This window comes from Rhinopithecus bieti, unplaced genomic scaffold, assembly GCF_001698545.2.
Source record: "Rhinopithecus bieti isolate Rb0 unplaced genomic scaffold, ASM169854v2 scaffold_10656, whole genome shotgun sequence".
In the NCBI taxonomy this organism is placed as follows: domain Eukaryota; kingdom Metazoa; phylum Chordata; class Mammalia; order Primates; family Cercopithecidae; genus Rhinopithecus; species Rhinopithecus bieti.
In genome coordinates, this window is record NW_016806449.1 from 120857 (window position 1) to 143629 (window position 22773).

At 57.2% G+C, this 22773-nt stretch overlaps 2 protein-coding genes across 2 annotated transcripts in view; one reads left to right on the forward strand and one right to left on the reverse strand.

The window, feature by feature from the left end:
• The window catches only part of NOS3 (nitric oxide synthase 3), a 26920-nt gene extending 17215 nt beyond the window's left edge, over window positions 1-9705 (forward strand). The window contains exons 14-26 of the mRNA XM_017876616.1: window positions 2165-2232; window positions 2628-2744; window positions 2841-3015; window positions 4643-4775; window positions 4902-4980; window positions 5111-5298; window positions 5822-5994; window positions 6301-6511; window positions 6604-6691; window positions 7439-7560; window positions 8307-8455; window positions 8793-8987; window positions 9119-9705. Of these exons, the coding sequence (XP_017732105.1) occupies window positions 2165-2232; window positions 2628-2744; window positions 2841-3015; window positions 4643-4775; window positions 4902-4980; window positions 5111-5298; window positions 5822-5994; window positions 6301-6511; window positions 6604-6691; window positions 7439-7560; window positions 8307-8455; window positions 8793-8987; window positions 9119-9286 (1866 nt within the window). The 3' untranslated portion in view covers window positions 9287-9705. The remainder of the gene's footprint in view (window positions 1-2164; window positions 2233-2627; window positions 2745-2840; window positions 3016-4642; window positions 4776-4901; window positions 4981-5110; window positions 5299-5821; window positions 5995-6300; window positions 6512-6603; window positions 6692-7438; window positions 7561-8306; window positions 8456-8792; window positions 8988-9118) is intronic.
• A 547-nt stretch (window positions 9706-10252) lies between these two features.
• Window positions 10253-22142, reverse strand: ATG9B (autophagy related 9B). The gene is made up of 14 exons (XM_017876617.1): window positions 21596-22142; window positions 21403-21446; window positions 21160-21224; window positions 20760-20921; window positions 18565-18706; window positions 13637-14391; window positions 13316-13469; window positions 12930-13109; window positions 12120-12356; window positions 11773-11906; window positions 11520-11616; window positions 11204-11327; window positions 10978-11119; window positions 10253-10809 (listed from the first exon to the last, which is right to left on the reverse strand). Exons 1-13 carry the CDS (start codon window positions 22140-22142, stop codon window positions 10992-10994), a joined length of 2769 nt encoding a protein of 922 aa, XP_017732106.1. The 3' UTR covers window positions 10253-10809; window positions 10978-10991.
• Window positions 22143-22773: the final 631 nt, after the last annotated feature.

A 22773-nucleotide genomic window follows, 5' to 3' on the forward strand; every position in this document is an offset into this window, starting at 1 on the left:
CCAGCCTGGGTGACAGAGCGAGACTTTGTCTCAAAAAAAAAAAGTGAAGAGAAAAAAAAAGCCAGACCAAAGAATACATACTGTACTACAGGATTCACTTTATATAAAGTTCAGAAACAGACAGAACTAATCCATGGAGTTAGAAATTGGGAGAGGAGCTAGTCACTGGGGTGGGGGTGGCAGTGACAGGAAGGAGGCACAAAGGTGGCTTCCAGGATGCTGGTAATGTTTCTTTTTTTTCTTTTCCTTTTTTTTTTTTTGAGATGGAGTCTCGCTCTGTTGCCCAGGCTGGAGTGCAATGGCGCAATCTCGGCTCACTGCAAGCTCTGCCTCCCCGGTTCAAGTGATTCTCCTGCCTCAGCCTCCCGAGTAGTTGGGATTACAGGTGCCCGCCACCACGGCCAGCTAATTTTTGTATTTTTAGTAGAGACGGGGTTTCACCATGTTGGCCAGGCTGGTCTTTAATTCCTGACCTCAGGTGATCCACCCGCCTCAGCCTCCCAAAGTGCTGGGATTACAGGCGTGAGCCACTGCGCCCAGCCATGGGTAATGTTTCTCGATGGGATGCTGGTTGCACAGGTGTGTTGTTTGTGACAACCTATAGAGCTGTACATTCACAACATGTGTGCACCTCTGGACTTGTGTTGCATGTTGACAAAACATTCAAAAATGAAATTCAAATCATGCTTGCTAACTCTGGCGAACCTGGGAACCAGCACCCAGAGGCATCTGCAGTTGAGCACCAGATGCCGTTCCTTCCAGCTTCCTTCCCCCAGGAGGTCTGCTTCCTGCCGCTTCGTCATGGCATCACAAACAGGGCCATGGTCTTCTGAGGAGGGCGACCTGCACAATGTCTGCTAGTGACCAGGACACTGCCAAAGGAACTGAGAGTTTGTCCACCCATGAGACAACCCACTAACACAGGAAAGATTTGCCCTAGCCATTGTTAGCTGGGACTGAGGAAAGAGCCGTGCCCTCCCCTGCAGCTGCAAGGATATCTGCCTGCCCCAACAAGTGGGGATTCAGCAACTCCACTTCTAAGGATTACCCAGCTGAAGCATTTAAAAGTGGGAGCGAGGCACAGGTACAAGGGCGTTTGAAGGAGCATTGTTCCCAGACCACCCAGCTGCCCTTCAGTCTCAGTGAAGTACAATGTAGCCACTAAAAAGAATGAGGTCATGTTTTGGGAAGTTCAGGCAGGAGGATCGCTTGAGCCCAGGAGTTCAAGGCCAGACTGAACAACACAGTGAGACTCCATCGCTTCAGAAAATTTAACAATTAACCAGGAGTGGTGTCACAAACCTATAGATCTAGCTACTAGGAAAGCAGAAAAATCCCTTAAGCCCAGGAATTCGAGGTTACAGTGAAATATGATTGAGCCACTGCATCTCAACCTGGGCAACACAGCAAGACCCATATCTAAAAACAATACTACTTAATTAGGTCAATATTGTTGTATTGGCCTGGAGGGATGCCTGCAATAAATTATTGATTAAAGCCCGGGTGCGGTGGCTCACACCTGTAATCCCAGCACTTTGGAAGGCCAAGGCAGGCGGATCACAAGGTCAGGAGATCGAGACCATCCTGGCTAACACAGTGAAATCCTGTCTCTACTAAAAATACAAAAAAATTAGCTGATGCAGTGGTGAGCGCCTGTAGTCCCAGCTACTCGGGAGGCTGAGGCAGGAGAATGACGTGAACCCAGGAGGCAGAGGTTGCAGTGAGATCGCGCCACTGTACTCCAGCCTGGGTAACAAAGCGAGACTCCATCTCAAAAAAAAAAAAATTACACTTGATCTTAGCCAAAAGGCCGAGAAGCGATAAAACAAAATTATTGATTAAAACAAGGAAGTATAGTATGGTACCACTTTTATTTTTAAAAAATACTATAAATATGCACATAAGTTCAAGGAAAAAGGGCTGGAAAGTTAACATCTGTCAACGGCGCACGTGCCTGGAGGGAAGACGGGGTGATCTTTATTACTTTTCACATTTCTGTAATGTCATTTTTCAAAAACGTCAGATCACTTTTGAAATTTTCAAAACAAACAAAAATTAAAAGTTACAAATCAATAATAATGAGGGTCAGCTGGTACAGTTTTAAACTTCTGTGTTGTTTGAAATGAAACAAAACTAACCCTGATGCAAACGTTCCCCTCGCCAGAGCTTTGCAGCTGCCCTGATGGAGATGTCTGGTCCCTACAACAGCTCCCCTCGGCCAGAACAGCACAAGTGAGTTGGCTGAGAGTTTGAGGGGGCTGGGGGAGCTGAGGCATTTGGAGACACAAACAGAAAGCGGGTCTGAAAAGCCCTCCCTCTGTGCCTCGACTCGTTTTCCCACCAAAAGCCAGGGCTCTAGGATGCCCTCCCTTCCAGGCTGGAACGACAGTCCAGACCTGCCTGCTTCTGAGAGCCGAGACAGTCCTGAGGTCTTCAGATATGGGGGTGTGGTGTGGCAGGGCCCCAGGCTCAGAAGCCCCTGGGATGCTGGCCCTCAGCCCCTCCCACGGGCAGGGCCTTTCCTGTCCCAGAGGCAGAGACCTTGAAGCTGTCCCTCGGGCTGCACCTAGGCCTGGGATGTATCTCCAGGGCCCTGTGACAACCTTGTCTTTGTCCTCTCTTGCCAGGAGTTATAAGATCCGCTTCAACAGCATCTCCTGCTCAGACCCACTGGTGTCCTCTTGGCGGCGGAAGAGGAAGGAGTCCAGTAACACAGACAGTGCAGGGGCCCTGGGCACACTCAGGTTGGGGCCTCACCAAGAGGGGTGCAATGGATGGGCAAGCTGCCTGGGCAAACGTGGGCTGCGAAGGGAGCTCCAGTGACAACCTCTGCACCCCAGGTTCTGTGTGTTCGGGCTGGGCTCCCGGGCGTACCCCCATTTCTGTGCCTTTGCTCGTGCGGTGGACACGCGGCTGGAGGAACTGGGCGGGGAGCGGCTGCTGCAGCTGGGCCAGGGTGACGAGCTGTGTGGCCAGGAGGAGGCCTTCCGCGGCTGGGCCCAGGCTGCCTTCCAGGTGAGCCCAGCCCAGCCCCTGTTCTGACTCCTCCCACCTGGGATGCCTCCTCCAGCCTCACTCTGTCCTGATTCTGTCTGGTTCTTTGATCCCTTCCTGTTCCTCCCAAAATCCACCCTCATCTCTCCATGGCATAGCCAGCTCTTCTGGGTCAGAGGCAGAGGACGATGTGGCCCTGCCGACCACAGGGGGTGCCTAGCCCAGGCAGAAGTGCAGCCGAAAGAGAGCAGGCAGGGCCCTGGCAGGAGGGAGCTTCAGCCAGGCACAGGCTGGGCGCACAAAGGGAGGGGGTGCAGGGCAGGGCAGGCTACCCCACCCAGGACGGGCAGGATGGAGGGAGAAGGAAGGGACAGAGAGAAGGTCAGACAGAGGCAAGGGCTGAAGCTGAGGCCAGCACAGAAGCCACAGGAAGTCAGAGGCCAGACAGCCTGGGGCGGTGCCGGCACCGCAGAACTGGTCCAGGGCCAGGCAAGCAAGCTCAAGGAGAGGTGGGTCCCTGGGGGCCATGGCTTTTTAAGCCTGGGCTTCCTCAGGGGCAGCACTGCCTGTCTGGGGATCATGTCTGCAGTTGACAGGGGCTCGGTCTCCCCAGTGCCACACTGTTCAGAGCAGTGCTGCTCCCCCGGGGCCCAGGCTGGAGCTCAGCAGATTTGCCTTGATTGGAGGAGGAGGGCATCCTAGGAAGGGCTACCTCAGGGACGGGGAGGTCAGGCTGCAGAAACACATAGTCCCGGATTGGGAAGAAGGGAACAGAAAATAAGACTTAAAGAATTTAAACAAAAAGAGCCATTGGAGCGGGACGAGACCACATCATAAGGTTTTGGGAATAGGACTTTAGAGGTGTAAAATCCATTACAGCATCACTGAACCAGAAGCAGGAAGGCTGAGCTAAGCAGAGCACCAACAGTGGAGATAGGAAGGAAGGGAGGGAGGGAGGGAGGGGGCCGAGGAAGGAAGGCAGAGATATAAGACTTCACACGCACCACAAAAGAAAGATTAACGGGACTTGGTGATATGAGGCTCAGCCAATCACAGGTGAGCCCTGGATTTCAAGCCTGCGAATGGCCCAGCAGTTTTCCAGCTGTGTGCCTGACAGGATCCACACCCCCTCAGGGGTCTGCCCCGTGGGGTCCCCTCTGCCGCCCGAATTGTGCGTCTCTTCCCAGGAGCACTTACTATCTGCATGCACTTTATGGAACGCTAAGGGCATTCCATAAAGTATCTCATCTAATCTTCACCAGAACACAATGAGGTGTAAAGATGGGGAAACTGAGGCATGTCACTGTACGTACAGGAGTCGGAATTTGAATGCAGGTCTGAACACACAGATGCCTTCACAGAGCTACTGTGTGCCAAGCACTGTGCTTCTCAGGTCACGGGATTAACACTCACCAGATAAGGAACGATGCACCAATCAGGACGTGCAGAGGAGGAGCCAGCTGGGTCCTTGGGCCCAGCAGCGAATCCATGAAATGGGCTGGCGGAAAAGGTGCTGTTGTTGGCGCCGGCCTCAGCCACTGGGGCTGCCAACCCCCCAGGAGCAAGACGCAGTGAAGCCGCCCAGGCTCCTCACTACGTCGCCCCCTGGTGACGGGAAGTCCTCAGCCCTCACCGGCCTATCCCGCAGGCCGCCTGTGAGACCTTCTGTGTGGGAGAGGATGCCAAGGCTGCCGCCCGAGACATCTTCAGCCCCAAAAGGAGTTGGAAGCGCCAGAGGTACCGGCTGAGCACCCAGGCCGAGGGCCTGCAGTTGCTGCCAGGTGGGCCCCGGCCTCACCCTCACCCGGCTGGTTCTCAGAGGACCCCACACCCCGGGACTAAAGCACTCAGGAGCCAGGCCCTGCTCCCTGGCTCAGGCTGCCTCGTTTGCCCCTCCCCGCCACCAGGCCTGATCCACGTGCACAGGCGGAAGATGTTCCAGGCTACAATTCTCTCAGTGGAAAACCTACAAAGCAGCAAGTCCACGTGAGGACGACGGCTTTACCGCCCCCCAACCCCTGTCCTGCACACCCCGACCCTGGACCCTCCTCCTCCCACATTCTCCCACCCCCACCCCTCTCTGACTCCCCATAAGTGCCCCTCTCCCCACCCCCAGGAGGGCCACCATCCTGGTGCGCCTGGACACTGGAGGCCAGGAGGGGCTGCAGTACCAGCCGGGGGACCACATAGGTGTCTGCCCACCCAACCGGCCCGGCCTTGTGGAGGCGCTGCTGAGCCGCGTGGAGGACCCGCCTGCGCCCACCGAACCCGTGGCAGTAGAGCAACTGGAGAAGGGCAGCCCTGGTGAGGGGCAGCCTGGGATGCAACAGGGCACACCAGCCCCATGCCCAGCCCCACCCCCAACCCCAGGCCTCCAGGAGCTCAGGCCCAGGGGGATGGCCACCCCCTCCACAGCTCAGCAGGCAGGCTCAGAGCTGGCTGTGCTGCTCACTGCCCGGCTGGCCTTATTGCTGGACCATCCCCACACCCTCAAATGCACCCCCACCAAAAGGCTGTCCCCTCCCTCCGGGCTCCTCTCCAAAGCTCCTCTGGCAATCTAGCTTGCTCTGGAGCTGGCAATGGGGCTATTTGCTGCCACATCAATGCCTGGGCTTTATTTAAAATAAGGGGGTGGAGTCAGAGGCAGAGGAGCCCAGACCAACCCAGTCCAGCCAGAGGCCCCCACACAACACACTGAGGCTACCCAGACAGGCCCACCCCGCTGCTCAAGGGCAGGCTCCCTAACAGTCACCCAAACACAAACATCAGCCCAGGTACTACAGTTCTGCTGGGCCCTGTCCTCAGAGGTCCCTGTGCACCATCCCAGGTGGCCCTCCCCCCAGCTGGGTGCGGGACCCCCGGCTGCCCCCGTGCACGCTGCGCCAGGCTCTCACCTTCTTCCTGGACATCACCTCCCCGCCCAGCCCTCAGCTCTTGCGGCTGCTCAGCACCTTGGCAGAAGAGCCCAGGGAACAGCAGGAGCTGGAGGCCCTCAGTCAGGTTGGGGGCCACCCCAATAAGGCACAGGGGCTAGAGAGACGGGATGAACTGGGGGAGCCCCAGGGGCAGGAAACCTCCATGCAAAGTCCCCCCGGGACTTTCTTCTGGCTGACATGCACTGGTGCTTTAAGACCCAGCTCCCCAGGGAGGAATTCATGGCTGTATTCTCCAGGTCTTACAGAAAGCTCTATTGGCCTGAACTAAGGAGGGAGAAACCCTAAAGAGGCTCAGCAGGGGAGGGGACAAGAAGGGAGGTCATTAGGAAGGGCTATGGGGCCCCCAACCCACTGCATCCTGCCCTGCCAGGATCCCCGACGCTATGAGGAGTGGAAGTGGTTCCGCTGCCCCACGCTGCTGGAGGTGCTGGAGCAGTTCCCTTCGGTGGCACTGCCTGCCCCACTGCTCCTCACCCAGCTGCCTCTGCTTCAACCCCGGTACTACTCAGTCAGCTCAGCACCCAGCACCCACCCAGGAGAGATGCACCTCACTGTAGCTGTGCTGGCATACAGGACCCAGGGTGAGGCAATGAGCAGGAGCAGGCCTGGCCACAGCGGGGGTGGGACTGGCCCCTCTCTGGCCCCTCACCAGCTTCTCCTTCCCATCCCCTAGATGGGCTGGGCCCCCTGCACTATGGAGTCTGCTCCACGTGGCTAAGCCAACTCAAGCCCGGAGACCCTGTGCCCTGCTTCATCCGGGGGTAAGTGAGATGGAGGACTCGGTGGGGAGCTGCCCAGGGTCAGGGTGGCAGCTTTGGTGAGGAGTGAGGAGTGTCACTGGTGAGGGGTGTCACTGGAAACAGGAAGGAGCTCTGTAACATGTCAAGGATGTGGTGTCATTAGGTCACTTCAGAACTCTGGTTAAGCTTTGGCTCTCTCATTCATTTAGACGCAGAGTCCTGCCCTGAAACTACAGCTCCCAGAGCCAGAGCTTGGATCAAACCGGCTGGCCCTGTGGCTTTCTGAAAGCTTCTGTGTTCCTCTCTATGTCCCTGGGCTGTCTGATGTTGGGCAGCATGGCACCTGGGAACTACAGTCACTAAATCCTCACTCAATCCAGGGAGAACTACTAGTTAGGGTTAAGACCACCCTTGGCCTTGGTGTCACCACGAACTCAAAGAAGGTGAAGTTTTTTTGTTTTTTTGTTTTTGAGATGGGAAGTCTCTTTATGTTGCACAGGCTGCTCTTGAACTCCTGGGCTCAAGCAATCCTCCCACCTCGGCCTCCCAAAGTGCTGGGATTACAGACATGAGGCACTGTGCCCGGCCCAGAGTTTTTTTAATAAACCCATCACGCTTCCTACGAGCCAGACACTGCTTTAAGGACTTCATGAATATCAACTTATTTATCAGGAGAGCCTGGTTCCTCCTCGCTCCACCCACCCTGCATGGTGAGAATGGGGGAGCAGGGATGGCAAAGGGGACCTGATGGAGTGTCTCTCCTGCCAGGGCTCCCTCCTTCCGGCTGCCACCCGATCCCAGCTTGCCCTGCATCCTGGTGGGCCCAGGCACTGGCATTGCCCCCTTCCGGGGATTCTGGCAGGAGCGGCTGCATGACATTGAGAGCAAAGGTGAGGCTGGCGACTAAAGGACTAACTGGAAAGAGTCACACAATCTACGGACAGAGCGGTGGGGGTGGAAGGCAGGAAATAGGAAAGAGAGCAGGAAACAGAGGCCACAAAGCTGAAAAGACGTTCCTGAGACCAAGGGGAGGGCAGGTACCGAAGGCAAGGGCTGGGCCCTGTGTGTCTGGCGTCCTGGTGCCTGGCACATAGTAGGTGTTGACTGGATTAAGGACAAAGGAAAATAGAATTTTCAAAGGGATTAGGGCTAAGACTCAAAGAAGAACTGACCAAGGTGGATTCCTGACTGTGCCAGAGCTGACCAAGGTCTGTCCAAGACCTAAGGATGCTACAAGGTGTTCAGATTGAGCATGGGGTGCCCAGGGTAGTCTGTCAATCAAAAGAAGAGGGCTGTGACTGGGAGGAGAGTTAAAAGTGTGGGAGAATATGAAGTGGGAGCAGGGAAGGGGACTGCGATGTCACACAGTGCAAAGGGCATGGAATTCTGAGTCCCAAGCCGCACATTCTAGCGCAGCTCCACCAGGGGCCACCACCACACCGGCGCTTCCCTTCCTTCTGTAAATCAGGGCTTGTGCAGGGTCTCTGTGAAAGCATGCTGCACCCTCTTGGAGATGAAAGTAATGGCTTCAGCCCAAAACGCTGGGCTGCCAGGCTGGGCGAGGGTGGCTAGTGGGGAGGTCCCACTAGCACTGTGCCTCGGAGAAGGGCCTTCCCAAGCGCGGGGTTGCTTGCAGGGCTGCAGCCCACTCCCATGACTTTGGTGTTTGGCTGCCGATGCTCCCAACTCGACCATCTCTACCGCGACGAGGTGCAGAACGCCCAGCAGCGCGGGGTGTTTGGCCGAGTCCTCACCGCCTTCTCCCGGGAACCTGACAACCCCAAGGTGTGAGACCCTGAGCGCTCAATGGTAACGTGAAGATAGGGAGAGAGGGGAGGACTCGCGCTCTCCAGCGGAGCGCACCAACCATGGCCCTCCGTGGTCTCCCACGACCACTCAGCCACCCCTGCACACTCTGGCCCACCCTCGTGTCCCGGCCCCTCTAGGCCCACCACCCCCCGCCCCGCCCCTTTGGCTCTGCCCTTTTTGACACCGCCCCAGGGCATGCAGGCCCCACCTGGCCCGCTCCGTAGACTTTCACGCCCAGGGCCAGCCAGCAGCCCCGGGCTGCGCCCCCGCGCCCACCCCCACCAGGGCCCGCCCTAACCCCGCCTTCCCGCAGACCTACGTGCAGGACATCCTGAGAACGGAGCTGGCTGCAGAGGTGCACCGCGTGCTGTGCCTCGAGCGGGGCCACATGTTTGTCTGCGGCGATGTCACCATGGCAACCAACGTCCTGCAGACCGTGCAGCGCATCTTGGCGACGGAGGGCGACATGGAGCTGGACGAGGCCGGCGACGTCATCGGCGTGCTGCGGGTGCGGAGGGGCGGCCGGGGCGGGCGGGCCGGGGGCGGGCGGGCCTGAGCGGGGACCCAGGCCCCGGGCGTGCGGGGTTCCTGCTAAGGTATCCGAGTTGGGTTCTGATCCACTACGCTCTTTTACGACAGGATCAGCAACGCTACCACGAAGACATTTTCGGGCTCACGCTGCGCACCCAAGAGGTGACAAGCCGCATACGCACCCAGAGCTTTTCCTTGCAGGAGCGGCAGCTGCGGGGCGCAGTGCCCTGGGCGTTCGACCCGCCCAGCTCCGACACCACCACCAACGGCCCCTGAGAGCCCCCTGGCTTTCCCTTCCAGTTCCGGGAGAGCGGCTGCCCCACTCAGGTCCGCCCGACCAGGACCAGCCCCGCTCCTCCCCTCTTGAGATGGTGCCTTCCCACATCTGTCCAGAGGCTGCAAGGATTCAGCATTATTCCACCAGGAAGGAGCAAAACGCCTCTTTCCCTCTGTATGCCTGTTGCCTCGGGCCTGGGTCCGCCTAAATCTGGAAGGCCCCTCCCAGCAGCGGTACCCTAGGGCCTACTGCTACCCCCCTTCCTGTTTCTTAGGCGAATGTTAGATTCCCCTTACCTCTCTCAGGAGGATCTTACCTGTAAATTCTAATCTCTAAATCAAGTATTTATTATTGAAGATTTACTGTAAGAGACTGTGCCAGATGTTACGAGAACTACTAAAGTGCCTAACCCAGCCCATGTGGATTACAATTTTTTTTTTTTTAAAGGGAGTCTCACTCTGCCGCCCAGGCTGGAGTGCAGTGACATGATCTCAGCTCACTGCAACCTCTGCCCCCGAGTTCAAGTGATTCTCCTGCCTCAGCCTCTCGAGTAGTTGGGATTACAGGTTCCTGCCACCGCACCTGGCTAGTTTTTGTATTTTTAGTAGAGACAGGGTTTCACCATCTTGGCCAGGCTTGTCTTGAACTCCTAACCTCGTGATCCACCTGACTCAGCCTCCCAAAGTGTTGGGATTACAGGCGTGAACCACTGCGCCCGGCGTGGATTACAATTATCAAATGACAAGATTTCTGTTTTAACCTGTGCAGTTGTGGGTATGTGGCGGGGAAAGGGGTCGTTCTTTTGACAGAGAGTCCTACATGCCACTTGATCCTGCTCTCTAAAAACATGGTTTCCAGCCAGTCTGGGCTGCTCCCTCGTGCAGTTCTCAGGCTGGTGATCGAGAAGGCAGGTGCAGCACTCAGCTGCCAGGAGTGGGAGCTGCCAGAAACAAGAGTCACAGAGATGTGCAACAGCCGTGAGCAAGCTTTACTGCTTATTTCATACAGGATGGGGAGCCACACCCACTTCTTCAGACATCACACCCATGCTGAAGTCCAAAAACATCAGCCCTCTTGTCTTTCCACTCACAAGTCCCCATCCCCTGCAAGCCCCAGGGAACTGAAAGTGCGCCGGCAGCCACCAGTGTGACGAATCCACAGCCTTAAAGCCCACTTGCCTCACTGTCACCCTTCCATTTAGCTTGGCCTCATCCTTGACCTCTGTCCCCCACCTTGAGCAAATGCGAGGACTTCTTCCCAGGCAACTGCTCCAGGACACACTGCAGTTGGGGGTGTCTCCCCTATCCCTTCTGGGTGGGGACCATCTCTAAGACTTGTTTCCAGATGCCATCAGCATCTCCTCTCCTACCTTTTCTCTGTTCTCAGGGCGAGTTCCTCACTGACTCCCAGGTCCTGTCCAACTAAAGCACCTGGGCCTGTCATCTATGGGGCCTCTAGCAATGGCTCCTTGTGTTCTTCCACTCCACCCTCCAATCTCCTGTGGCTGCGGAAGCCAGGGTACCTGTGGGAGGAGATGGCTCTTGGCAAGCAGTGCAGGGGTCTAGGTTCCAGAGATGACCACCCCACATCACCCCAAATTCCCACCATCGCTCCCATTGCTTCAAGTCTGACTCCAAACCAACTACCTATGCAGTCCTTTCTCCCTCCCCTCACAGGAGGCAATACTGACCCTGAGGAGTCGTCTCAGTCAGTGCAAGAGGCCTCGTCAGGCTCCTTCTGGGTGTCTGTTGTCACCTGAAGCCCTCCAGGGAACAGATTCCGGGCCCTCTGGGTTCCCCACTGTTGTCTGGGGCTGGAGGCAGGACTGGAGCCTGGTGACAAAGGCCATCAACTGGGCATTCCATGATGCCCAGTGTCCATCAGGCTCTGTCCCCTGCAGGCCCCACCCTCCTCACCATCACTTGACCAGGATGGCTTCTCCTCATCAGGCGAGGGTGGTTGTGAGGGGCTGGAGTAGGGCCTGGACAGGACGGAGGCTGCAGCCTCACCCCACGGCTCCTGCTGCTGCTGCTGGTGAAGCTGCATGGAAAGGAGAAGGAATGAGGGCCGCCCCCCAAGGAGGACAGGGCCAAGCACCTGGACTAGAAGCAGAGGGCTTTTCAGCCTCCTCCTGCGACTCTGCTAGACCCTTCCGTAGACTCTGCCCCGCCTCAGTCTCCATGTTGTTCACCAGCCTTCTCCCCACATTTCTCCAGGCACTGCTCTACTCACCTGGTGCAGGTAGATGGCATGGAGACTCATCTCGGCAGAAGCAAGTTCTGGGAGCTGGGCCAGCTTCTGGCCCCCAGTGCCTCCTGGGGACACAGAGCTGGAACACAGCATGAAGCAGGTCAAAAGACATTACCTCCTCCCACCAGACCTCAGAGGGCTCCGCTTCTGAATCCCCCCAACAGTGCCCCAGCTCCCGGCTCCAAGAGGATCAGCCCAGCCCCCACACTGCTGCAACTCAGTCTCCACTCCTTACCTGGGGTCCTGGGCAATTCGGGAAATGGAGGCAAGGAGGCTGGCTGTGGCTGCAGCTGGACAGGGGGCTGTCGGGCTCAGATCCCTCGGAGGCAGGAGAGGGTGCACAAAGAGGTTGGCCAGGAAGGCCTCAGGCTAGGTGCGAGAGGAGAGGGAAAGCCAAAGAGGGAGTCAGAAGAGAGGACAGAAAGGGAATGTGGAGGAAGGGGAGGCCTAAAGAAGGCAGGAGAGCAGGCTGGGGGCGGGGGCCGATGAGACAGATTACTACCTAAGGTGAGGCTAGAGGAGAAGGGTTTGGAAAGGAGTTGTGGAGGTGAGGGCAGAAGGGGAGGCCAGGCTTTCACTCACCAGGGGCGAGGTGCAATTGCTGAGCACCCCCGGGGTGGGGGGGCTGCGAGCCGAGGTGGCGCCCCAGGCAGCTGCATCTTGTTGTACTCGGCCCCAGAGGTGCCCAAGAAATTTAGAGCTGTGCCCTGGGGGGCGCCAGAGCGGATGCGCCAGGGAGAACCGCATCAAAGAAAGCTCAGTCTTGCCATCCTCCGCACGCTGAGACAGCGAGGCCTCAGTCTGTCCCGCCGAGAGCCACTGTGAGCAAGGACAGTCTTTCAGGTGCTAAGAACACTGAGCCTTATGGGGCCAAGTGGGACAGGAAACACTGCCCCATCTTCCATGTGAAGGAAACAGACCACAATGGGGACTTGTTCACCCTCACCCAAAAATACAACAGCGGAGCAGAACCTGGGTCTAGACCCAGCTCAGGGATAGGGCTGAGCCTCAGTGCTTTGCCCAGGGTGATCCTGACAGCCTTGGTCCAGGCACCAGTCCTTACTCAGCCCCACCCATGGGCCAATCCCATTCCTCGTCCCCGGGTGGTCTTTGCTCCCATTTACTGACGTTACTATGTGCCAGCAACTCCATTATGGGCTCTGCAGACATTATCTGTGTCATCACAAGCCTGGCCTTGGCTGTGCTCTGGAGGGCACATTGCCATTGTCGCCATCTGACAGATGAGGGCACGAGGGCACAGGGAAGGGAAGTGACTTGCTCAACGGCACAGGTAGCAAGCAATGGCACCAGGGCTGGAACCCAGGTCTGCTCCGAGAGGCAAGCAAACTCCCCACCCAGCCGAACCCCCCAGGGCCAGGGGACAGCTCTGACCTGAGGGTGGCCGTGGCGCTTCACGTCCATAAGGGCAAAGGAACAGATGTCCCCAACCCCAGCCACATCCACAGTGAAGTGATGAAAAAAGTCGATAATCTCCAGGGCACGAGGGCGGAACCAGAAAAGCAAAAACAACGGAGTGAGGAGCGGCGACAGGAGCTCCTCCAGGAGGGAGACCTGGGGAAGCAGCGGTGAGGCTGAGCAGGGGTCGCTGAGGGGCCCACGCACGTTATCAGGACCAAGCAGCCCTCAGCGACCCTCGCCAGGGCAAGAAGCCTCCCCACCCAGTCACTCCCTGGACTCCTGGGGTAGCCCGTTTGTCCAATGCCCTCTGCGCAGACAGACCCCACAACTTCCTCCTCAGCCGTCGCGCCCACCCTCACCGCTCGGTACTGCAGCAGCTGCGCCATCTGCCGGTATGCGCGGTCCCTGCCACCGGGGCCAGGCTCCTCCGGGAGGTAGTGCATGTGGGCCAGGGCGGTCTGCAGCAGAAGCTGCGGCGCACGACCCTGGCACTGCTCTTCGGGAATGAAAGACCTGAAAGGCGAGACCCGTGGGGGGAAGGGGCTTACGGTTAGGAGGACGCGCAGTGGGATGCAGGGCTGGAGGGCCCCAGTGGTGGGCGAGGTAAGGGGGGGAACCTCCCATGGCCCCAAATCAGAGAAACCGACACACACCACCTCCCCGGGCATCTGCCGTCGCACCTAGCCACGGTGGCGGTGACCCCGAGCGCGGTCATGGCGGTGAGCACGTGCTCCACGGCCAGCACGTCCTCATCGTAGACGGTGAGCACAAGCAGCGCGGCGAAGAGTGCGCCCGCGAAGAAAACGATCTGGCGGGCCAGCAGCGCGCGCAGGGGCGCGGGGGGCGCAGCGGTGCGCAGGAAGGCGGCGGCGGGGCGGTAGGCGCGCGCCAGGCGCGCGCGCAGCTCGTGCGGCAGCTCGTTGAAGTGGCGCAGCTGCAAGCGCGCCAGGCGGGACCAGCCGCGCGCCCCAAGCGCTCCGGGCTCGCGCCGTAGCAGCTCCACGTGGCTATAGAAGGCGTGCAGCACCTGCCAGGCCAGCACCAGTGGACTCAACGCCAGGTTCAGGGCGGCCAGCAGCAGCACTGTGCGCCCCCAGCGCGCTGCCAGGGCGCCCCGCTGGTCGCTGCGCTTGTAGGCGTGCGGCAGCTCCCAGCCCCCGCGGAAGAGCGAGAAGGGACCGCGGAAGAGCAGCAGGTCGACATTGAGCGCCAGGCCGCGGCTGAGGAAAGCAGCACTGCCTCCCCAGGGTAGCGGGCAGCGGGCGGGCAGCAGGCCCTTGTTGGCCAGCGCCACCTGGTAGTTGGTGTAGCGCAGGATGCGGTGGTGGACGTCCAGCTCCGTCAGGGGCCGCGGCTGCACGCACAGGCCCCCGCTCTGCTGCAGCGCCAAGAGGCGGGACTGCACCTCTGCCCAGGGAACTGAGCTCAGCTCCTCCTGAAACGGGCACTGATGAGAGCCAGCGACCCCCATTCCTCTCCACAGTGATGCTCAAGCTCCACACCCCTAAGTGTGTGGCCTGAAAACCCGCAAACTGAGTTTGCGACCACAAACTCGCCAGGGCCAAGCTACATGCCTCATCGTCCCCCTCTCCCACCTTTCCCTTTCTGCCCTCCCTTAACCCTGTCACTAAAAAGGGCACACCCTACTTCCTTCATCCTCTTCTAAACTGCCCTGTTCCTCATCATCCCTGCCATTCATGTGGCCAGTAGTCATGTCTTCCCTGGCAACGCCTCCAGGTGTTGGACCTAGCTTCTTAGCTCCTTAAAGGGCCTAAGGCCCCCTCAGTTGTACACACAAAACAGAATGGCTGGCCGGGGGTGGTGGCTCACACCTGTAATCCCAGCACTTTAGGAGGTTGAGCCAGGCAGATCGCCTGAGCTTAGGAGCTCGAGACCAGCCTGGGCAACATGGTGAGACACTGTCTCTACTAAAAATACAAAAAAAAAGCAGGGTGTGGTGATGTGCGCCTGTGGTCCCAGCTACTGGGGATCGGAGGCTGCAGTGAGCTGATATCGCAGCACTGCACTCCAGCCTGGGTGACAGACCCAGACCCTGTCTCAAAAGAAACAAAACAAAAAACCAGAAAGTCCAGCAGTTCATGGGAGAACCTCTCCTTCCCGTTTCCAGTGCCCCCACTAACTCTGGAACAGAATCCTCCCCACCTTCTGCCTGGGCATGCTTTATACTCCCAGTCCCACCCAACTCCAGGCCATCTTCAGCTCTGTCACCAGAAGCCTTCCCAGGACCTGGGCTATGTCCATGTCTGGCAGTGGGGCACTGTCAGATCTCATTTGGAGGCTGCAAACCTCACTTCAGCCCAGTTTCACTCAGCTTTCCCAGTCTAGGTTAGTCAAGTCCCCCAGGGTGGCCTCTCCAGTCCATCCCAGTGTCTTCCCTTCCCTTCCCCTGGAAGGAACAGGGGAGGAGGGGAAAGAAGGGAAGAGGAGAACGAGACGGGTGAGCAGTCTCCTGCCAGAGCCGATCTGAGGTCCAGCTTCCGCTCTCACCACCTCTACTTCCCTGGCCTCCTCCCTCCCCCCGGCTCAGGGGCCTTCTAAGACCTCTCCCCTTGCTGCACATAAAGGCTGTGCAGAGGGCTCCGGACCTCCCAGGGGAGCAAGGGAAGCAAGCTGCAGAAGGCTACCTTCGAGCTGTGCCTCAAAGAAAGAACTTAGATACTGAGGAGGGAGGAGCAGACTCAAGAGAGCGAGGAAACAAAGGGCAGAGCATAAGCAGAGGACAGTGACAGGCCAATGCAGTGGTTTCCTGCAATGGTGGGGGGATGGCTTTGAAGGCTCTGTTTTAGGCTGGTGGGCTAAAGGCTGAAGGCCCTGCTGCAGCTTCCAAAAGCTCATGGCTTTTCCCCACCTTCCTGCACTGGGGCTTGGAATGTGCTCCCCTCCCCTCCTGTCCTGCCCTTCCAAGCCCAACCCAAATGTCTCCAGCTCTGAAAAGTCAGATGACCGTCCTTTCTCTAAGCAATGTTTTTAGCACAAACATGTAACTATATGTCATCTTATATGAGCCATCTAAATAAACTAAACTCCCTTAGGGTAAGGGCCATGCTCTCTAAGTGGTGGTAGCCCCCTCCTGACATTATTCTGGGCTTAGAGCAGGTATCAATAAAGCGTCATTCTTTCTGCCCTCTTTCCAGTTGGCCCTTCTATCTGTACAGTCCCACTTCTTCCCCTCTCCTCTGTCCACCCTCTCATGGCACCCTCCACACAGACACAGCCACCCAGNGGGGCGGTAGGCGCGCGCCAGGCGCGCGCGCAGCTCGTGCGGCAGCTCGTTGAAGTGGCGCAGCTGCAAGCGCGCCAGGCGGGACCAGCCGCGCGCCCCAAGCGCTCCGGGCTCGCGCCGTAGCAGCTCCACGTGGCTATAGAAGGCGTGCAGCACCTGCCAGGCCAGCACCAGTGGACTCAACGCCAGGTTCAGGGCGGCCAGCAGCAGCACTGTGCGCCCCAGCGCGCTGCCAGGGCGCCCCGCTGGTCGCTGCGCTTGTAGGCGTGCGGCAGCTCCCAGCCCCGCGGAAGAGCGAGAAGGGACCGCGGAAGAGCAGCAGGTCGACATTGAGCGCCAGGCCGCGGCTGAGGAAAGCAGCACTGCCTCCCCAGGGTAGCGGGCAGCGGGCGGGCAGCAGGCCCTTGTTGGCCAGCGCCACCTGGTAGTTGGTGTAGCGCAGGATGCGGTGGTGGACGTCCAGCTCCGTCAGGGGCCGCGGCTGCACGCACAGGCCCCGCTCTGCTGCAGCGCCAAGAGGCGGGACTGCACCTCTGCCCAGGGAACTGAGCTCAGCTCCTCCTGAAACGGGCACTGATGAGAGCCAGCGACCCCATTCCTCTCCACAGTGATGCTCAAGCTCCACACCCCTAAGTGTGTGGCCTGAAAACCCGCAAACTGAGTTTGCGACCACAAACTCGCCAGGGCCAAGCTACATGCCTCATCGTCCCCTCTCCCACCTTTCCCTTTCTGCCCTCCCTTAACCCTGTCACTAAAAGGGCACACCCTACTTCCTTCATCCTCTTCTAAACTGCCCTGTTCCTCATCATCCCTGCCATTCATGTGGCCAGTAGTCATGTCTTCCCTGGCAACGCCTCCAGGTGTTGGACCTAGCTTCTTAGCTCCTTAAAGGGCCTAAGGCCCCTCAGTTGTACACACAAAACAGAATGGCTGGCCGGGGTGGTGGCTCACACCTGTAATCCCAGCACTTTAGGAGGTTGAGCCAGGCAGATCGCCTGAGCTTAGGAGCTCGAGACCAGCCTGGGCAACATGGTGAGACACTGTCTCTACTAAAATACAAAAAAAAAGCAGGGTGTGGTGATGTGCGCCTGTGGTCCCAGCTACTGGGGATCGGAGGCTGCAGTGAGCTGATATCGCAGCACTGCACTCCAGCCTGGGTGACAGACCCAGACCCTGTCTCAAAAGAAACAAAACAAAAAACCAGAAAGTCCAGCAGTTCATGGGAGAACCTCTCCTTCCCGTTTCCAGTGCCCCACTAACTCTGGAACAGAATCCTCCCCACCTTCTGCCTGGGCATGCTTTATACTCCCAGTCCCACCCAACTCCAGGCCATCTTCAGCTCTGTCACCAGAAGCCTTCCCAGGACCTGGGCTATGTCCATGTCTGGCAGTGGGGCACTGTCAGATCTCATTTGGAGGCTGCAAACCTCACTTCAGCCCAGTTTCACTCAGCTTTCCCAGTCTAGGTTAGTCAAGTCCCCAGGGTGGCCTCTCCAGTCCATCCCAGTGTCTTCCCTTCCCTTCCCCTGGAAGGAACAGGGGAGGAGGGGAAAGAAGGGAAGAGGAGAACGAGACGGGTGAGCAGTCTCCTGCCAGAGCCGATCTGAGGTCCAGCTTCCGCTCTCACCACCTCTACTTCCCTGGCCTCCTCCCTCCCCCCGGCTCAGGGGCCTTCTAAGACCTCTCCCCTTGCTGCACATAAAGGCTGTGCAGAGGGCTCCGGACCTCCCAGGGGAGCAAGGGAAGCAAGCTGCAGAAGGCTACCTTCGAGCTGTGCCTCAAAGAAAGAACTTAGATACTGAGGAGGGAGGAGCAGACTCAAGAGAGCGAGGAAACAAAGGGCAGAGCATAAGCAGAGGACAGTGACAGGCCAATGCAGTGGTTTCCTGCAATGGTGGGGGGATGGCTTTGAAGGCTCTGTTTTAGGCTGGTGGGCTAAAGGCTGAAGGCCCTGCTGCAGCTTCCAAAAGCTCATGGCTTTTCCCCACCTTCCTGCACTGGGGCTTGGAATGTGCTCCCCTCCCCTCCTGTCCTGCCCTTCCAAGCCCAACCCAAATGTCTCCAGCTCTGAAAAGTCAGATGACCGTCCTTTCTCTAAGCAATGTTTTAGCACAAACATGTAACTATATGTCATCTTATATGAGCCATCTAAATAAACTAAACTCCCTTAGGGTAAGGGCCATGCTCTCTAAGTGGTGGTAGCCCCTCCTGACATTATTCTGGGCTTAGAGCAGGTATCAATAAAGCGTCATTCTTTCTGCCCTCTTTCCAGTTGGCCCTTCTATCTGTACAGTCCCACTTCTTCCCCTCTCCTCTGTCCACCCTCTCATGGCACCCTCCACACAGACACAGCCACCCAGCTCACCGGGGGGATGTGCAGGGCCTCCCTGTAAAACACCTGGATGTCCCAGTAGCTGAAGAGGTTGCAGACTGAGCGAAGCAGTTGGACCAGCCAGAAGCCCGCAGCCAGGACCAGGAGGAGGACGAGCAGCGGGCTGGAGCGGATCCTGTATGGGGTTGGGTGGGCAGTGAGGGAGAAAGGTGGGCGCCTGAGAAAGAGGCAGACCAGACTTCGGGAGCAAGGAAAAACTGTCACGAGGAGGGGGATCCAGCTAGACCAGCAGCTCTCAAAGTAGGGCCTGGGGCAGGGGCGGGGAGCTGAAGCGGCCCTCACAAGTGTGCAAAGTCAAACTTTTTCCAAATAATACTAATGCTTTCTGAAGTTTTCATTCTTGTTCTCTGAGTGTGCAGTGGAGTTTTCCAGAGGCTACGAGACACGTGAACATGTCACATCACACTGACAACTGATGAAATGTGTGCTCGTACACTTTTTTTTTCTGAGATGGAGTCTTGCTCTGTTGCCCAGGCTGGAGTGTAGTGGCACAATCTCAGCTCACTGCAACCTCTGCCTCCCGGATTCAAGTGATTCTCCTGTCTCAGCCTCCAGGGTAGCTGGGACTACAGGTGACCGCCACCACGCCTGGCTAATCTTTGTATATTTTAGTAGAGACAGGGTTTTACCATGTTGACCAGGATGGTCTCGATCTCCTGACCTTGTGATCTGCCCTCCTCGGCCTCCCAAAGTGGTGGGATTACAGGCATGAGCCACCGCGCCTGGCTGCACTGTTACATTTTAAAGTTGTTCTCAGCTATGATTTCCTTCTTTTTCTCCTTTTTATTGAAATAAGCTCTCTCTCTGTTACCCAGCCTGTAGTGCAGCAGTAGAATCATAGCTCCTATCTCCCTGCCAAATAATGGCCCAGGTCTGGTACAGTTATTTGGTTGGTTGGCAAAGAGAACATTGCAATCCACGCATTCAAGGAGGAAGGTTGGAAGGTTGGGAAGGCAACAATGAAAATGAATCGTCTGGCCGGGCCGCGGTGGCATCAAGTCTGTAGATCCAGCACTTTGGGAGGCCGCAGACGGGGCGGATCGACGGGTCAGGAGATCAAGACTATCCATCGCGCTGAACACGGTGAAACCCCGTCCTCTACTAAAAATCAGAAAAACTAGCCGGCGCGGAGGTGGCGGGCCAGCGCTGTAGTCCCAGCTACTTCGAGAGGCTGAGCAGGAGGATGGTGTAAACCGCGGGAGGCGGAGCTTGCAGTGGAGGCTGAGAATCCGGCACGTCGCACTCAGCCTGGGCGACAGAGCAAGACTCCGTCTCAAAAAAAAAAAAAAAAAGAAAGAAAGAAAATGAATCGTCTGCTGGGAGGAGAAGGGTGTAAGGATGCTGCAGTGATCAGACAGTCACTGTCTTAGCCTCCTGACTAGGCTTAGCTCGGACTGCAGGTACGCGCCACCAAGCCCAGCTAATTTTTATTTTTTATAGAGATGGTGTCTCACTTTGTTGCTCAGGCTGGTCTCAAACTCCTGGCTTCAAGCAATCCTCCTGCCTCAGCCTCCCAAAGTGCTGGGATTACAGGTGTAAATCACTGTGCCTGGCCTAATTTTAATTTTTTATAAGGTAAATTGTAGATAGATATGACTCCCATAAACAAAAGCTCTTTAGAATTCTCAACCAATTTTAAGTGTATTAAGATACACTTAATACACTTTAATTAAGATACACTTAATAGGCCAGGCACAGTGGCTCACGCCTGTAATCCCAGCACTTCGGAGGCCAAAGTGGGTGGATCACCTGGCCAGGAGTTCCAGACCAGCCTGGCCAACATGGTGAAATCCTGTCTCTACTTTAGAAAATACACGTGGTGGTGCACACCTGTTATCCCAGCTACTGGGGAGGCTGAGGCAGGAGGATCGCTTGAACCCGGGAGATGGAGGTTGCAGTGAGCCTAGACCTCACCATTGCACTCCAGCCTAAGCAACAAGAGTGAAACTCTATCTAAAAAAATAAAAAGAAAAGATACACATAATACACTTTAAGTACAACTTAATACAACTTAAGTACAACTTAAAGTATATTAAGTGTATTTTTGGTCCTAAGCCAAAAGCTTTGAGAACTGCTGATCTAGATCACGGGACAAAGTGGGGCTCCTGTCTACTCCTCTACCCACTTCCCACGCTTCACCCCCACGGTCCCACCAGGTTTTCACTCACCTCTCAGCACACTGGGCTGAGGGTAGGATGGCATCTGACAAGGTCACTTTGCTGTGGAACGGCCCAGGTCTCGTACGGTTACTTGGTGGGTTGGCAAAGAGAACATTGTAATCCACACATTGAAGGAGGAAGGTTGTGAAGGTGACAATGAAAATGAATTGTCTGCCAGGAGGAAGGGGGATGCCAGGATGCTGCAGTGATCAGGGACAGCCAGGTGGGCTCCTGCCCCATCCCCCAGAGCAGCCCATGGTTATCCTCCCCCACCCTGCCCCTGCTGAGCCCCTGGGCTGCTTTGGGAAAGTGTGGGATGGAAGGAACTGGTACAATTAAGGAAGCAAAATGACAGGAAGAACCCATGGGCCCAGGGGACCAAGTTCCGGGCCCGGGCTAGGCGTCTTACCCCAACTGGAAGACATCCTCCAGCAGGATGCACGCAAAGCCATTCCGCTGGTGGTAGCTGTAGATGTGGACGCATGTCAAGGAACAAGCCTGAGGCACGGGGGGGCCTCTCCTGAGGATGCCTCCCCTCAGCTCCAATACATCTCCCACCCACGACACCCTCACGGAGTCTCCCTGCCAAGAACAGTGCCAGCTCCAAGGAGACCTTCCCATGCCACCTCTGCAGGCCTAGCGCAAAGGATATCTTGGTGAAGAAGCTGTCCAGGTTCTGGATGTGATGCCAAGAGCCTGGGCACAGAGGGGAGAGTGTCGGCCCCTGGTATGTGATCAGTTCTCCATGTTCTCAACCCACTGCCAGAGGCCCAGCCTGCGGTAAGTACTGGAGCTCACAGGCACCACTAACCTGCTCCCACCCCCACCCACACCCACACACATACCGCAGAGCCCTTCAGGGACATGAAGCAGGGGTTGCTGCTCCTCCCCGTGGATGGGTGAGTCTTGGGACCCCTCAGGGTCGCAGTCCTCCAGCCGCTCATAATCCTGTTCAGGGATCAAAGGGCCTACCCGCAGCCCAGGAGAGTCCTGGGGGCACTGGTGTGAGGGAGGGGGAGTTGCCGAGGCCAGGGGTGGGGTAGAGTGGGATCCCCAGGAGGGAGATGCAGAGGCAGGTGTCATTGCAGGTTGAGCCTGTGTTGGGGGGGTGGCTGGGGTGGGGAGAGCACTGTGGCAAGGCTGAGCCCCTGTCCCCTGTAGCACTGAGCAAGGGGGCCTTGGGGTGGGAGGGGAAAATGAGGAGGGGGAGCTTCTTGTATGAGGGGCAGGGGACAGAGAGAAGATGGAGATCCTCCCTCCCCCAGGTCCCCGGCATGAAGGAGGAGGAGGAGGTGGCAGTGGCATGGGGAGCAGGGGCACTGATCCAGGCCCCAGGTCTCCCCACCGCCCCAGCCGCCCTCTTCTCCCCCCCCAGCCCATTTGGCTCACCATCAGGCCACGGCTTCTCCAGAAAGGTTGGAAGGATGGGAGCTGTTGCTGCTTCCACAAAGGTGTGTGACACTGAGCTGGGACTTCAACAGGAACAATAACAACAACAATACTAGGTGACTCAGCCTAGGCAGGCCTCAGGCGTCCCAGCTCTCAGTCACCTGTCTCATCACTCACACCCCTTCCAGGGCAACCTGAGGCCAAATCCCTCAGGGCCTGAGAGGGGCATCAGTTTAAGAGTGAGGGGCTAAAGAGCACATTGAGATGAGAAGATTCCTATTATCTCCATCTTCCGATCTTGAATGAATGAAAGATAAAAATAACAGCAGCCGAAATGACAAAAGCAAAAAGCAAAGTCGTATTAGAGCCAGGTGTGGTGGTATGTGCTTGTGTTCCCAGCTACTCAGGAGACTGAGGTGGGAGGATGGCTTGGTGCAGGTTACACTGGAACAGTATGGGTTACAGTGAGCTAGATCTAGCCACTGCACTCCCACCTGGGAAAGATCCTGCCCCCCCACCCCTCCCCCAAAATATCCTATTAAAAGATTGTAGCTGGGCGCAGTGCCTCACACTTGTAATCAATCTCACACTTTGGGAAGCCGAGGAAAGAGGATTGCTTGAGGCCAGGAGTTCG

Bases quoted from the DNA above. Each gene is read 5' to 3' on its own strand.
- ATG9B (XM_017876617.1), bottom strand. From the start codon at position 22,142: ATGGTGAGCCAAATGGGCTGGGGGGGGAGAAGAGGGCGGCTGGGGCGG. The intron at 14,392-18,564 runs GTGAGCTGGGTG...TGCCCGTTTCAG, and splicing joins AGGCCCTGCACATCCCCCCG to GAGGAGCTGAGCTCAGTTCC. The intron at 11,617-11,772 runs GTAAGGAGTGGA...GCTGTGTTCCAG, and splicing joins CGAATTGCCCAGGACCCCAG to CTCTGTGTCCCCAGGAGGCA.